General features: G+C 45.0%; 1 protein-coding gene across 1 annotated transcript in view; it reads left to right on the forward strand.

Moving 5' to 3' along the window:
• Positions 1-17,543, forward strand: part of LOC120932530 (leukotriene C4 synthase-like) — a 56,934-nt gene that overhangs the window by 26,591 nt on the left and 12,800 nt on the right. Inside the window, exon 3 of the mRNA XM_040344983.1 lies at positions 6,329-6,399. Coding sequence (XP_040200917.1) covers positions 6,329-6,399 — 71 coding nt within the window. The remainder of the gene's footprint in view (positions 1-6,328; positions 6,400-17,543) is intronic.

Raw genomic sequence — 17,543 nt, forward strand, 5'->3', positions numbered from 1 at the left:
AAAAAGGAAATACAAAAATAACAAAATGAAGAGATAATGTACCTTACTATTAAAACCAATAAGTACATGCGTTTTCAAGTATTCAAGTGTTTCTCATTTCTGACCACAGCTATAATCAATGAAACAATTTATCTATCCACTAAAGTACATCAAACCGAAGCATGAACATACGTAAGGGCAGTGCAAATAGCAAAGAATATATGCAAAGCGCAGTATAAAATGAGCAATAGGATATTATCTATCCCCAATACAATACAACAGTGGTTCTCAACCTTTTTAGTGCCGTGACCCCCTGGTAAAATTTCCCAAGTCGTGGGGACCCCTAATGCCCTGTACACACGATCAGAATTTCCAATGGGATAAAATTCAAATTGAGTTTTCAGTCGGAATTCCATTCAAGCTGTCTTGCATACACACTGTCAGACCAAATTCCGACCGTCCAAAACACGGTGACGTAAAACACCACGACGAGCCGAGAAAAATGAAGTTCAATGCTGCCGAGCATGCTTCGACTTGATTCTGTGTTTTATTCTCCGTCAGAGTTCCACACAGACGATCGGAATTTCCATTTCCATCGGAAAAAATAAAACATGTTCTATTTCTAAACTCTGACGGAAAAAAGTTCGATGGGGCCCACACACGGTCGGAATATCCGATGAAAAAATTTCGTCTGACCTTTTTCATCGGAAATTCCGATCGTGTGTACAAGGCATTACAGTAAAATTATTTTCATAGAGTGGGTTGTCAGCACACAAGTCAAGACAAGTAATTTGCGCCCCTAACCCACGGACATTTAGCGCTCCCTGAGTCCCTTCCACAGTATTAAAACCCCTTATGGTACATTTTATGATGTACCACTCTTTCTCTTTGTTCTCCTTTTTCCCTTTTATCTCTTTCTATGCTATCTTCTTGTTTTATTTCCCCATTCCTCTCTCTAGCCGTCTTGTTCTTTCTCTTATTTTTTCTCTCCCTTTTTCTTTGTTCCTCCCCCTCTTTTCGTCTCACTTCCATCTATTTCTTCTCTTACTCCTTGGTGGGGGGAATGGGATCAATGGCAGTGCTGGCGGGGAGTTGGGATGAGTAGCAATGCTGGGGGGTGAGGGTTCTGATCAGCCAACTTAGGTGCGCGTGATCAAGGTCATCTGCTGATCTGAGAACTGTAGTGGGGACTTTTAATGGCAACTATAATCACAGGTAGTGTTACTCACTGTGTCTCCAGCTTTACCGTGTCTCCGACTTTGTGGTGTCTGGCAGCAGTGACACCTATGCCGAAATCGGGAGATAGGGTCTCCTCCAGCCCCTCCCACTTCACATTCCTCACCAGTCAGTTGACCTCTAGACTGTGTCCCCCAGCAATGCCGTGAACTGAATTGGCGGCTCCAGGAACAGCCCTGCTGGGCAGCCGCGAAAAGACTGGGAGAGCAGTGCAGGTTTCAGGAACAGCCTAGGATTCGTGACCCCTGGCAAATCCTCATTCGACCCCCAGGTTGAGAACCACTGCAATACAGAATCATAAGAGTATTATCATATTGAGGTTTTCTTTTTACATTAGTCAGAAGATAGTACAATCTGCCCATTAATGTAACTCTTCCTGTTACTGCAGCTGAAAAGTCCTGCTTAAAGCTAAACTGTTTAAAATAAAAATTCTCCCTTGCAGTGGGTCCCCTCATCCCACTGCAAGGGTAAAATGCTTGTTTAGGGTACATGTAAAAAAAAACTTTTACTTACCTTCTTCCTCAGTGCCCCGCCAGCTGACGCTCTACTCTTTTCCAAGACGCTCCAGCTTGTGGGTTGTTCCTTACCATTCTCACACATAAACAATCTACTCGATCCATTTCAATCAGGTTTCCGTCCCGGACACGGGACAGAAACGGCCTTACTCAAAATATGGGACGATGCCCTCGAGGCCGCAGACGAGGGAGAATCCTGTCTCCTGGTTCTGCTGGACCTAAGCGCAGCCTTTGACACAGTAGACCACAAAATGTTACTGATGCGACTGGCCGAGGTAGCCAGAATCGCAGAAGGTGATTTACTATGGTTTTCCTCCTTTCTTGAAAACCGATCACAAACAGTGAAACTGGGATCTTTCACGTCGAAAAAACGCACGGTGCCATGTGGAGTCCCCCAAGGATCCCCCCTGTCACCGGTACTGCTCAACATCTATCTTCGCCCTCTCTTTGATATTATCAGTAGCCAAGAACTACTTTATCACTCTTATGCAGACGATACGCAATTGTATTTTCGCATCTGCAACAAAAAGGATCATCATCTCAGTTTAGAGAAATGTCTCTCTTCGATAGAAAACTGGATGACTAAGAGTTATCTTAAACTCAACAGTTCCAAAACAGAACTTCTTATGTTTCACGCCAGCCGAAAGAGTCAACTGGCAACAACCTGGACACCGCCGCCCATTCTGGGCCAAAGCATCACCCCTAGCTCCAAAGTCAAAAGTCTAGGAGTCATTTTTGACACCTTCATGACAATGGACGCACAAATAGGGTCAGTAGTCAGCGGATCGCACCATTTGTTGCGCCTACTACGCAGACTTATTCCATTTATCCCCAAAGAAGACGTAGCAGTCGTGGTGGGAACAATCGTGAATTCCAGACTGGACTATGCAAATGCCCTTTACCTCGGGCTCCCAAAGTACCAAATCGCTCGTCTGCAAGTCGTACAGAATACGGCCGCCAGACTGGTGACTGGGAAAAGGACATGGGAATCAATCTCACCTTCGCTGAGAACCCTTCACTGGTTGCCAGTAAAAGACAGAATTGTATTTAAAGCACTCTGCCTGACACATAAGTGCATCCATGGGAAGGCGCCGCAATATCTTTGCGACAAGATAGAACCTCACAATTCTAATCGCGTTCTGCGATCCTCTGACCAAAATCTGGTCAAGGTGCCAAAAACCAAATACAAGTCCAAAGGAGAAAGAAGGTTCGCTTTTCAAGGTCCGAGACTATGGAAAGCTTTACCAACCAGCGTTCGGTTGGAGGTAAACCACCTGACCTTCAGAAGACAGATTAAAACTCTGCTCTTTTGATGTCATGAGACACGAAACATCAAGCGCCCAGAGGCGATTCAGTTCGCATGTGCCGCGCTATATAAGTTTTTCATTCATTCATTCATTCATTGGCCCTGCATTGTACTTGATGATGGCTGCAGAAGAAAGGCTACAGGGGGGGCATTCACAATGCATGGGGCGTGCCTGCAGAAGCAAGGAACTAGGTAAATAATAGTCCCTTTTTACTGATAATATAAGCATAAATGAGCATTTAACCCTTTCATTGAAGCAGAATGTTACTCTCTCCATCAACATGAACTATTTTTAATCCTTATGCTGCTCGCATTAGTAAATAGTTAGGAAGGTATATATTATATTTACTTGTTTTAAACAATTCAGTTGCTTCCTGTTTTATGGCCTAGGCCAAAATGATTTCATATATCTCAGGAGAACTTATGGGAATTTTTTTCTTTCATCTGAAGGAGAAGAGGAGGAGCTTTCTCAGCTGAGCACACCCTCCTCCTGTCTGTATGCCTGAGCTAAGGGCAGATTGATTCCAGAATGTAAATGCTACATGAATCATCTTATAAGTCCTTGGTTCCACTCCCTACCCACCTACGAGCACCATTCCTTGGTTCCACTCACTACCCACCTATCAGTAATGGATACAGAGCCAAGTATCAATTTGTGGTGCTAAGTAATTTATATATGATAGGAAGTAAAATAGATCCCCTGTAGCCAGCAACAAAAGACTGAACAGCTAGCAACAATAGACCCCTCCCTCAACAGTTGATGTCTCCCAGCAACGATTGTCTTCCAGTAGTATAAGAGCCCCCCAGCCACAATAGATTCCCTACCAACGACAACTGACCTCCCCAGCAACAATAGACCCTCCCCCTGTAAAAATAGATCACCCAGCAGCCGTCATTAATAGACCCTCCAATACACCCCAGCACCCCTTGTCATTACATACATTTAGAGCTTGCTCTGATAGGCTTTCCGATTACAGCCTGAGGGCTGTAATCGGCTTCCAAATAGATAACCAGGGAACGCACGGGACATGCATTCCTTGGTTAACACTGACACGCATCTCAGCCAATCAGGTTCACCGGATCTGGTTACCGGTAACCTGATTAGCTGTAGCGGCATCGAGGGCGGGACTACATTGAGGGATCGTGGAGGAGGATCCGAGGATGGCTGACCGAGAAAGGAAAGTGCCAGGCGGGGGGGGGGGGGGGTGGGGGCAATCTGGCGGCATTTTAGGGGCAAACTGGTGACAATTGATGGGCACAGTGGCGACAATGTCATGGCACAGTGGCGACAATTGATGGGCACAGTGGCGAAAATGGCGACAATTGATGGCATGGCACAGTGGCGACAATTGATGGCACAGTGGCTGCATTTGATGGCATGGCACAGTGGCGACAATTGATGGGCACAGTGGCTGCATTTGGGCCGTTCAAATTGGGGCACTTTGAAATGTGATTTGACATGTCAAACCGGAGGAGGATCCGAGGATGGCTGACCGAGAAAGGAAAGTGCCAGGCGGGGGGGGGGGGGGGGGGGGGGGGGGGGTAGTGCGGTGCAATCTGGCGACATTTTAGGGGCAAACTGGTGACAATTGATGGGCACAGTGGCGACAATGGCATGGCACAGTGGCGACAATTGATGGGCAGAGTGGCGACAATGGCATGGCACAGTGGCGACAATTGATGGGCACAGTGGCGACATTTGGGCCACTTTGAAATGTGATTTGACATGTCAAACCGCATGCCAAATCGGAGCCTATTGCCAGCAATGGCACTGTCCAAATCGGTGCGACGCGGACTTTGCGGAGCTGCATTGATTTCCAAAAGTAGTTTCTGCACTCATTTTGGGGACGATTTCAACAGACATCTGTGCATGAACCCGCACAGATGTTTGTCAAATCGTTCCCAAAGTCGGGCTGAAATATTGGTTTGAGCTGAACTCCCCTCATTTTCTAACCCACCCTCGGTGTAAACCTGGGATTATTTTGTAGATTAGGTGCAAAAATTGGGGCAGGCTTGTAGGGGCCCCAGTGTAGTACTTTGCCCAGGAGTGCATAATTCTATTAAGATGACCCTGAAAGAGACAATAAAGCAACAGTAAATAAAAAAAGAGTTGAACAAGTAAGAATACTTGCAGTGTCCTTGGTTTTAGCAGAGTTCAGTAAGGCCCCTTTCACACTGGAGCGGGAGGTGCAGTGGCGGTATAGCGGCGCTATTTTTAGCGGCGCTATACCGTCAGAATTGCGGTGGTATTTGGCCGCTAGCGGTGCGGTTTTAACCCCTGCTAGCGGCCGAAAAAGGGTTAATACCGCCGGCAATGCGCCTCTGTCATAGCCGCAGTTTCCCATTGCTTTCAATGGGAAGAAGCGGCGGAGGAGCGGTAAACACACCTTTGGAGCGGTCCTGCTAGCGCATCGTTCCAGTATAAAAAAGCCCTTGGGCTTTAGCACTGAAGAAACAGCAGCCGCTGTTTAGGGTCGGTTTGCAGCCGCTATTTTTAGCGCAATAGCGCCTGCAAACCACCCCAGTGTGAAAGGGGCCTTAATGAGTAAGGTGTTGGTTCTCAAACTTGACAGATGTTCCTTGTAAATGTCAAACTGTGTTGGCATTCCCCTTTTCTCTGGGAACAAAGGGGTGTTGACAGAGGCCATTTGGCCAATTAAGCGTCTGAGGTGTGGCCATGGGATGTCACTGGGTTTATGAGGGTATCATGGCCCTTTTCTTTACACACAATAAAGCAACAGGAAATAAAAAAAAAGAGTTGAAAAGTAAGAATATTTGCCGTGCCCTTGGTTTTAGCAGGGTTCAGTAAGGCTATGGCCGCCGGCTGTATCACAGGAGCGAGCCCGCAAGAACTAACCCCCATGGGAGCTCGCTCGCATGAAAGGGGTTAGTTCTTGCGAGGAGGAGCCAAGAGACCCCAGAAGACCAGGTTTGGGGCCACTCTGTGCAAAACGAGCTGCATAGTGGAGGTAAGTAAAACATGTTTGTTATTTAAAAAAATAAAAATAAATTACCTTTACAACCCCTTTAAGGTCAGCTTTAAGTTGTGAATTGGGCAGAGGTCTTCGGGAGGTCGCAAAAAGCTTGACTGCTTTTTACGAAATAACAGGCTCTTTTCAATTGTGGTAAAAGTTGAGCCTATGGATTCCATGAATTAAAGGAGGAGGGAGGGGGAGGTAAGATCATTGCTATTATGACAAACATGCATGAAACCTGACAAAATGGATGTTACATACAGCTTTTCATGGACTCAATGCGCACAACCGTTACAAGTATCTTTATTTTCCCACAGGCTGAACTGCTCTGAATATTTTCCGGTCTTCCTCTCTGTCCTATGGGTTGCTGGAATCTTTTTCCATCAAGGTAAGTAGGTAGGTTCTGTTTTATCTTTATTTACAATGAACGTACACTGGCAAAGGCAAATTTATTAAATACCTTCCTCATCTCTGTGTATACGAAGGAAAATGTGGGAAGGGGTGTCAGGTCAATAATGGGGTTAGAATCGATCCAAAATGGCTCAAAATTGACAAGATCCAGAAGCATTTGCACAAAATAAAGGTAGATACAACACCTGGACCAGATGTCTTATACCAGTGATGGCGAACCTTGGCACCCCAGATGTTTTGGAATTACATTACCCATGTTGCTCAACTACACTCCAGAGTGCATAAGCATCATGGGAAATGTAATTCCAAAACATCCTGGGTGCCAAAGTTCGCCATCATTCTCTTATTCCCACTTGTCCTTAAAGTGCTAAGCTCTGTTATTTCAAAGCCGTTGTTTCTAATCTATAGATACGCTTTAATGACTGGTATAGTACCAATGGATTGGTGTAAGAGATCAAGATCTTTACCAAGCAGCTACAGACCAGTTAGTTTAACTTCTACAGTCGGGAAGATACTTGGAAGTTTAATCAAAGGTGCTGTAAACAAGGGGCCAGATTCAGCAAAGAATTACGCCGGCGTATCTATAGATACGCCGCGTAAATTCAAAGCTGCGCCGGCGTATCTACTTTCTGTATTCAGAAAGCTAGATACGCCGACATTAGCCTAAGATCTGACTGGTGTAATTCTCTTACGCCGTCGTATCTTAGGGTGCATTCTCACGCTGGCCGCTAGGTGGCGCTTCCGTCGTTTTCGGCGTAGAGTATGCAAATTACCTAGTTACGCCGATTCACAAATGTACGTGCGCCCGGTGGTAGTTTTTTACGTCGTTTGCGTAAGGCTTTTTCAGCATAACGTTGCTCCTGCTATTAGGTGGCGCAGCCAATGTTAAGTATGGACGTCGTTCCCGCTTCGAAATTTGAATTTTTTACATTGTTTGCGAATAGGGCTGGACGTAATTTAAGTTCACGTCGAAACCAATACATTGTTGCGCCGTACTTGGGAGCAATGCACACTGGGATATGTACACGGACGGCGCAATCATGTCAGGTCATCATAGATTTACATAAAACACGCCCCCCCTTCCACATTTGAATTACGCGCGCTTACGCTGGCCCCATTTACGCTAGGCCGCCGCAAGTTACGGAGCAAGTGCTTTGTGAATACTGCACTTGCTCCTGTAAGTTGCGTCGGCGTAGCGTAAATACGATACGCTGCGCCGCCGTAACTATGCGCGCCTCTACCTGAATCTAGCCCACGGCTTATTAGCCGATACGAGAGAGACCGTTTGTATTGTAATTTTTTTTTTTTTATGTGTTAATAAAATGGATTAAGGACTATTGAAGTTTCCGGCTCTATCTTATGAATTTGTTAACCACTTCAGCCCTGGAAGATTTGGCTGCTCAATGACTGGGCCTTTTTCTTTATCGTACATCACGGGACACAGAGCTGCATATTCATTACTATGTGGGTTATAGAGTCTACCTTCAGGTGATGGACACTGGTGTAATCAATTAAACAGGAAGTTCCCTCCCTATATAACCCCTCCCCTACTGGGAGTACCTCAGTTTTTTCATCAGTGTCTAAGGTGTTGGTCACGAGTTAACATGTGCTCTTAGGAGCTCCACTGGAGGGATCCATGCTGGATGTAAAAAGCCTCCATAAATCCGGATCCGTCCAAGGTGCTTCATAGCCAAAGTGGACGGTACCCGGGCCTCGGTACGAAGAACGAGGTTTAGCCTATAATGCCTCTCTGCGGAGGGCTGGATCCTGGGTTCCAGAACTTTGTGCCTTCTAAGGACCAAATGTTTTTTCTGCTGCCAGGGTGCTATATAGGTCCAGGGGTGTGGTGTTCCTGCCATGGACCCCGGTCCCTGAAGGTCTAGGACTATACCCACGGTGAAGGGGGAAGATTGGGCCTCTTGCTTGGCAATACCCTGCAGCGTGGAAAGGTAAGAGAGGGACCTACGGGACTTGGTTCGACAGTAGGTCTTCTGTAGGGGACTATGGGTCTCGCCTATATTATGTTTTTATGCATGGGCAATGTAAACCACAATGTCTTTTGAGACGGGATGGCTCAGGGCACCCATATACCTCCCCTAGCCGGCATGTAGCCTGGGCCACTATGTCTGTTCAGACAGGATGGCTGTAGTACCCATATATCTCCCCTTGAAGGGGCTGGTACATAAAAAAAAAAAAAAAAAAAAAATGCCCTTAATCCTATGCAAAGCATTGTCTTCCATGAGTAGCTGCAAGTCTTATCTGTTTTTCCACTACTATGGGCAGTAAAAGACATGCCTGATGTTTTCGCTTACCATGCTTTCCAAAGACGGAAGCTTAAGTGTTAGCTGGTCTATTGTGCGTCCCACTTCCTCAGCTTCAGGCTCTACCATGTCGCACGTGCTCACCGGCTCAGTGCAGTCGCAGAGAGGGCTCTTCAAAAAGGCCCAGACGTCAGAGCTCTGTAAAGCTAGGGGGACACAAACGCAAGCACCTTGTGTGAGTTGGATACAGATTCATCTAAGACGCCTACTCCGCATCTAGCTGTGCAGATTAGCAGGCATTGTTGCTGCCAGACTATGTTCAGCTGTTGATGCACCTGGGTTAAGCTCCTCTGCTTTTAGCTTAGGACTTTGGTCTCCCCATTGAATAAGGTCAGGGGTAGGAATATAAAAAGGAATTGCCACCTGAACCTGGTGGCCCCTTATTCTCCCCTGTAGAGACAGCTCACAGATTGAGCCATCAGACCTGTCAGGCAATCAATGCAGCCTCCCCCAACATTGCAACCACTCTGCATGTGTTTTGTTTTTTGCATCACATTTGTTGTCCTACAAGAGGTTAACTGCTATGTTCGCAGCATCCTCACAAGAAGCAAAAAAAAAAAAAAAAGCAGGGTGTGTCCCTTTTCCTGCTTTAATCCTTAAACAAAGGGATTAGAAGAGCTGGGGATGAAGGTTCACTGTCAGAGGACAGGAGACAGGAGCTGCAGCCTAACGAGGAGAAGCTATCAATAGCCCTACAGGTTCTGATTGCACCTGCAGTCTTTTCAGAGATTCATGCTGCATATAATTTCCCTCTGCCTACTCGGCCAAAGCCTCTATCTTCTCCTTAGAGTGTAAAGAGAGGTTTTCCTATAGGTGGCTAGTAAGACCTCCATATGGTCCTCAGCCTGGTGTCGGCTTCAGGCTAACCAAATGCACATCTGAGGGATGCACAGTTGCTGGTACACATTGCTAACGTCTCTTAATTGAGGAAACGCACATCTACAGAGGATAACTTCCTTTTTACCAGTCCGCATGTTGCATAAGATACATGAGTTTGGAATGCATGTGGGATAAAAACAAGTAACAAAGCATGTTTTATTGTGGATCGCATAAGGATACATGTTTCTGTCTGTATGGTGTTGCATGTTTGTTAGAGTTGCATAGAAATGCTTGAGTGCATAAAGATGCTAGTTACCTGATCACTCAAGTCCTGGATTACCCAAGGATATTGGGTCACACAGAGAGACTTGTTTCCACAGAAAGGCCTAAAATCGCATAAAGACGTTTGTATGTATAAAAATGCTGGATCACACACACATGGTTACCTGATCACCCAAATCCTTGATTACCCAAGGATGTTTGGTCACACAGAAGTGGTTTGTTTCCACAGAAATGCCTAAAATCGCATAAAGTTGCTTGGATGCAAAAAAGATGCTGCATCACACATGGTTACCTGATCATCTGCGTCCTGGATTACCCAAGGATATTTGGTCACACAGAGAGGCTTGTTTCCACAGAAGTGCCTAAGTTTGCATAAAGATGCTTGTATGCATAAAAATGCTGGAATCACACATGATTACCTGATCACCCAAGTCCTTGATTCCCCAAGGATATTTGGTCACACAAAGAGGCTTGTTTCCACAGAAATGCCTAGAATCGCATAAAGAGGCTCGAAGGCATAAAAATGCTGGAATCACACATGATTACCTGATCACCCAAGCCCTTGATTCCCCAAGGATATTTGGTCACAGAAAGAGGCTTGTTTCCACAGAAATGCCTAGAATCGCATAAAGAGGCTTGAAGGCATAAAAATGCTGAATCACACATGATTACCCGATCACCCAAGTCCTTGATTACTCGAGGATATTTTGGTCACACAGAGAGGCTTGTTTCTACAAGAATGCCTAAAGATCGCTTAAAGATGCTTGAATGCAAAAATAAGCTGGATCACACATGGTTGTCGGATCAACAGCGTCCTGGATTACCCAAGGATACTTGATCACATAGAGAGGCTTGTTTCACAGAAATGCCTAAAGTCGCATTAAGATGCTTGAGTGCATAAGGATGCTGGATCGCACAGGGGTGCTTGGTCACACAAGAGTCCTTGGTCACACAAGGGTTCTTGTCCGCACAGTAGTGCTTAAAATGCATAAGATGTTGATCGCATGGAAGATGCTGAATCGCATAAGGATGCATGATTACTTTAAAGTTGTACATGGCGGCCTAATTAAGCAATACAGGATTCCTTGTGTTTGCATAGAAATACGTGTCTGCATGGGTTCATGTTGCACATTGTTGCATAACACGTTTATATCGCATGCTTGCTTGCAAGATGCTTGTTCCAGAGCACACATGCTATATGCATGTTTTTCTTAAAACATATTTATATGAATTCATGCTTCCAGGAACACACGCTGCCATGTACACACACTTCCATTGAGGCATATGGCTTTAACACTTGCCACATACACACATGGGGAGCCAGTTGCATATGTGTTTATTTACTTGGGTCTGCAGAGGTTGTCTGCGTTTCGCAGGGGAACAGCACTATCTCCAGTTGGTGGTCTTGCCCTTTTGGGTTAGCCTCCGTGCCTGGGTTGTCAGGGTGCTAGGGCCCGCCTCTAGCAGGTCTGTAGGCCCAGGGTATAGCAGTAATGGCATACCGAAGCAAACTCCTGCTGTTGGGTCAGTCAGTAGCATGGCTGGACCTAAGGGTGTCCAGCATGGTCAAGTATCTGGAACTCTAAAGATACATTCTTTCATTTGACAAGAAGCTGGGTATGTTTGGCACAGTCCAAAAAGGAGAGTTTTTTTTTGGCCTCAGACAAGACCATCGCTATAAGAAAACTGGTCTATGTGGTCACGGCAAGGAACAGTTCCTTACTTTTGGCCTTTTGATTAAGGCACTAGGGAAGATGCTGGCTTCATTCAAGACAGTTCCCTATACTAACTTTTATTCAGGGCTGTTATAAACAGTATTTTGTCGGCCTAGAAAGAGTGGATCTTGACCTAGCATTATCCAAAGAACCCGGTCCCAGAGATATGCTGGAATTCCTCTTGGTGATTCTTAACTAAAAGGGTTTGCCAGGTCAGGAAGAGACCATGGCCCAGGGGAAGTAGTCAAGCTCCAAGGGAGCCTTATCTGTCAGCTAGAGCTACCGATGGAGCATCTGGCTTAGGGGCCTGAACGTTCAGGTGGCAGGTTGGTTCTGTCAGAGTACAATCAGACTATGCCATACTAGTGATTTACTTAATTTACCAAGGAGGAGCTTGTGCCTTGCCTATTGGCATTCGTCATTTCATGAAATGCAGAATTGGCAGGCGATTCGCTGGAGCCGTCAACAAGTGTCTCCGGGAGAATGACCTCTACACCCCGACTGTTTTCCTGACCAAATGTCACAGAAATAGTACCCTGTACATAAGATGTATTGGCGTCCAGGCTCAACAAGAGATTGAACAGCTTGGGGTCAAGGATAAAGGATCCACCCGCATGCGGGGCAGATGTGTTTTTAATCCGAGGGGGGGGACCAGTTGTCACTGGTTGTGTCTCTCCCCCCAGTGCCGCGACTTTTGTGGCTTCTATGCAACATTTAGAGGAGAACGGAAGCTGGCCTGATTACTCCGGCATAACCCTGACGACCTCTCGGTGCAGGAACAGTAAGGGGGTAGTAGAGGACCCACAGTCCCTTACATCTTGTCCAGGCCTACTTTGCAGGGGGTATTACATTCTGCCTTGCAACAGGTGAATTAATGGTCTGGCTATTATAGACCACATTCTCGAGGATCGGGGCTTTCAGAATCAGCGGCAATTCCATTGATTCATACAAGAGAGCTGGCCTCCAGGACCAGATAGCCTACGGTCTGGAAGGCCCATGTTCCTGGTGTGAAACCAGATGGTGGCATCCGTGGAAGTTTGTCAAAGGTAAAATTCCTGCCTTCCTACATTTGGAAAGGAGACGGAGCTAGCCTTAAGTTATATCAAGGATCCGATCTCGGCCTTGCTTCCAAAGGTCGATTACTTCACACTCTTTGGTCCGGGCTGTTATGCACGTCACCCCTTGTATAAGTCCACCAGTTAGGTCGCCCTTGTGCTCGGAGGATTGGCTCTAGTTTTGTCGGCTTACAGGGTCAGCTCCTTGGGCCGATGCACCATATTTCCCTTCATCCTTTAACAAGGGAATTGGTGTTCTTGGTTGTGGTAGCCTCCAAGAGTTTCAGTATTGGCAACTTTCTTGGTATAGAGCCATACTCAATTATTCTTACAAGTAGAGTGATTTTCATCCTCACCCAACCTTATTTACTAGAAGGATCTAGTATTCATTTGAATCTAGATATTCTTACCTTCCCTTTTTTTCAAAACCTTGTTTCACGGAAGGAAAGGTTATTGCTTTTCTCTCAATTGAGATGAGAGCAGTTAAATACCTATCTGAAGGTTTGAGATATAGAAAGCTGACGTTTTTATTGGGCTGCCAGAAGACCCTAGATGGGCAGGCAGTGTTCAGGTCAGCTATTAAAATGGTTACACTCTCTCTCTCGTTGGAGTAAGAAGGGTCTAGGCCTATCTGAAGCGGCTGCTCCGATACGGAAAACTGATGTTGTTGCGCTACCAGGAGGCCCCAGGAAAGATCAGGCAGCGTCTAAAATCAACTGTTTTTAAGGTTGATTCATCAGGTTATTATTCAGGCTTGTGGTTAGAGTAGGATTCCCCCTGTTTTTTTGTGGGGGTGCTCCCTACCAGGATGGTAAGCGCTTTATGCGCAATGCATTTCCAAGCCTTTATGACGCAGATTTTCAAGGCCGCAACTTGGTCATCTGTGCTTACGTTCACTAACTCCTATCAGGTGAACATAAGACGGCAAGAGGATGCAGCTTTTTGGCGCAGTATGCTGCAGGCAGCATTATAGGTCCTCACGTCTGATGGCAGTCTGCGTTGTTGGTGTCTCCCTCCCCTCAGTAAGCATTGCTTTGGGACATCCCACATAGTAATGAATATGCAGCTCTGTGTCCCGTGATGTACGATAAAGAAAATAGGATTTTTATAACAGCTTACCTGTAAAATCCTTTTCTTGGAGTACATCACGGGACACAGAGCTCCCACCCCTCTTGTTTGGGGATATTGGGACACTTATTGCTTTGCTACAAAAACTGAGGTACTCCCAGTAGGGGAGGGGTTATATAGGGAGGGAACTTCCTGTTTAATTGATTACACCAGTGTCCATCACCTGAAGGTAGACTCTATAACCCACATAGTAATGAATATGCAGCTCTGTGTCCCGTGATGTACTCCAAGAAAAGGATTTTACAGGTAAGCTGTTATAAAAATCCTATTTTTTGCAATACGGCAATTGCGCGGTCGTGCGATGTTGTACCTAAACAAAAGTAACATCCGTTTTTTCCCACAAATAGAGCTTTCTTTTGGTGGTATTTTATCACCTCTGTGGTTTTTATTTTTTGCGCTATAAACAAAAAATTAGAGTTATTTACGAAAGAAAAATCCACTTCGAACTATAAGTGCAAACTGCACCTGAAATTGCACTAAAAGTGCACTTGGAAGTGCAGTCGCTGTAAATCTGAGGGGTAGATCTGAAATGAGGGGAAGCTCTGCTGATTTTATTATCCAATCATGTGCAAGCTAAAATGTTGTTTTATTTTCCTTGCATGTCCCCCTCAGATCTACAGCGACTTGTAGTGCAAAAATGGATTTGCCTTTAGTAAATAACCCCCATTATCTTTTACTTTTTGCTACAGTTAATATCCCAATATTTAAAAAAAAAAAAATGCAATAAGCGTATATTGATTGGTTTGCGCAAAAGTTATAGCGTCTACTAACTATGGGAAAGATTTATGGCATTTAAATGGCGTTTTTATTATTATTTGTTTTTTTCTTTACTAGTAATGGCAGTGATCTGTGATCGGTATTGCGACGGACAGGTCTTACACTTTTGACACATTTTTGGGACCATTTACAGAGCGATCAGTGCTATAAATATAAAAATAGTATATAAAAACATAAGCAGTCCAAAAAAACTGTAGAAGTCAAATACTATAAAACAGTGCTAATGTTGAGCAATAGTGGCATGTGGCCAACTTCACACTAAAGTCTTTGGCCCGGATTCACAGACACTGGCGCACATTTATGCCGCCGTAGCGTATCTCCTTTACGCTACACCGACGCAGCGCAGAGAGGCAAGCATGGAATTCACAAAGCACTTCCTCCCAAAACTGCGCTGGGTTTCCTAGGCGTAAGCCGGCGTAGGTGGAAGTGGGCGTGAGCCATGCAAATGAGGCGTGACCCCATGCAAATGATGGGCCGAGCGCCAGACAGATACGTATAACAAACGGCGCATGCGTCGTCCCGTGGGCGCATCCCAGTGCGCATGCTCACAATCACGTCAGAACAACTGCCTAAGATACACCGGATCACTGCCTACGGCGTGAACGTAACCCACACCTAGTCATATTCACGTCCAACGTAAAATATGCGGGCTTGTGTTCCCTGGTGCAGCCCTTTGCATGGATGCTGCTGAGTTACACCTCATTTATGGGGCATAACTTTACGCCATACGTACAACTTACGCGCACCAGTCGTAGCCTGCGTCGGGCGCAAGTACGATCGTGAATCGCCGTATCTCCCTCATTTGCATATTTGAATAAAAAATCTATGGGAGCGCCACATGCGTCCAGCGTAAATATGCGCCCACTCTACGCCGGCATAGGCAAGTTACGTCGGTGGAATGAAGCCTGTTTTTAGGCGTACCTTAGTTTTGTGGGTCAGGCGCATAGATACGACGGCGCATATTTGCACTTACGCGGCGTATCTGGAGATACATCGGCGCAAGTGCTTTGTGAATCCGGGCCTTTGAGAGCAGTGATGAACAGTAGTTCAGAATAGTGTCCACAGGTGAGCCTAGATAAAGTTGCAGTGTGCACCTTCCACCTATCACCCCAATTCCACCACGTGATAGACACTCCCCTTAAGCCCTGTACACATGATTGGATATCTGATGGAATCTAATCCGATGGATTTTTTCGTTGGATACCCGATGAAGCTGACTTTCATCAGTCTGCCTACACACCATCAAAAATCCGATCGTGTCCAAACGTGGTGACGTACAATAGTACGACGAGCCGAAAAAAATGAAGTTCAATGCTTCCAAGCATGCGTCGACTTGATTCTGAGCATGCGTGGATTTTTGACCGATGGAGTTCCATACAGACGATAAGATTTTTCTATCGTTTTTTATCCATAGGAAAAATTTAAAACGTTCTATTTTTTTTACACCGATGGAAATAAAACCGATGGGGCCCACACACGATCGGTTTGTCCGATGAAAACAGTCCAACGGTCGGTTTTCAGCGGAAAAAACTATCGTGTGTACAGGGCTTTAGGGGTTCAAACTCACAAGAGCTATAAATCAAAAATAGCCTCTAAGAGAAGTGTTCCTCTGAACCATAAACTGCAGTCACCACTGTTCCCGGAGATCAATAGATGATGGGCTCTCCAATAAAGGTCATAAACAAAAGAGAGTGCACATAGCGTAATCTCGTTTATTTAGATAAAAAAAACCCTCACATCAAATATCCCCTCATAGATTATACGTACATAATATAGCAATCAATAGAGCTTTTGAAAGTACAAATCGGGCGCACTTCATCGTGTCAGCCGTCCGGTATACAGATCTGTGTAGCAAGGAGCGACTGCAATCACTTCCTTGTTCCGGATCCAGCAGCGGTAGAGCGCACGCGTCACTTCCGGTGTAACGTCGTGTGTGTGTCACCGCTGACGCGTTTCATCATATCTTGACTTCAACAGAGGGCGTGCCCACACGACACTGAGACTAGCTTAAATAATCCCACCCCACTTTGCCATAGCCAATCAGAGACCACTCAGGGTGACGACAGGTGCACGTCGACACAGTTAGAGCAAATACTGATAGCGGGGGAGAGGAACAAAAAGCCTCACTGCAATACCAAAATAATAGAAACAACCAATATATCAGAAATGCTACATTGAAAGAAAACTAATACAATTTATAAACAAACATTATTAAGATCATAAACCAACTCATATTTAAATATAATTTCATTGTTCATATTAGTCAGCACATAATAGCATACTAATTAAAATGCACACTCATGGCTAAAAACATCACATAACAAAGAACGATCTTTGATCGTAGTATAAATCCCTAAAAATATATATACACATTTAATATATATGTATATATACACATTTAAATGTGTATATATATATTAAATGTGTATATATAAATGTGTATATAAATGTTTTTAATCCCAGTTTGTTTGCCAAAACAACTGAGTGTTTTCAACATTATTTTATTTATGGGTACCATTTAGGTAATCTTGGGAACATTATTACATTTCTTTTGGCGCTGAGTGGTGTATCCTAGGCCTTCAATATACACCTTCTTTTTTCAGTGCTATAAATATGCACCGATTACTATGTAAATGTCACTGGCAGGGAGGGGGTTAACACTAGGGGGCGATCAAGGGGTTAACTGTTTCCTATTGTGTGTTCTAACTGTGAGGGAAGGGGACTCACTATAGGAGATGACAGATTGTGGTTTCTACTTTGTAGAAACACACAGTCTGTCTTCTCTCCTTTGATACCACAGGAATTTGTGTGCGTACACACACAAACCCCTGTGCTGCCGGTCGTGCAGCAGTTTATCTGCGTGAGGCGGTCGGCAATAAGTTAATCAAAGACCACATAGAAGATTTTTCTTGTTAGAAAACAATATTTTTTTAGCAATTGTCAGCATCGATTCATGAAAATCTGACGTCAAACAAATCTGATTCATTTCTATGAGGAAGTAAGCAAAACCTTACACAAAGAAGT

This window comes from Rana temporaria, chromosome 3 (genome assembly GCF_905171775.1).
Source record: "Rana temporaria chromosome 3, aRanTem1.1, whole genome shotgun sequence".
Lineage (NCBI taxonomy): Eukaryota > Metazoa > Chordata > Amphibia > Anura > Ranidae > Rana > Rana temporaria.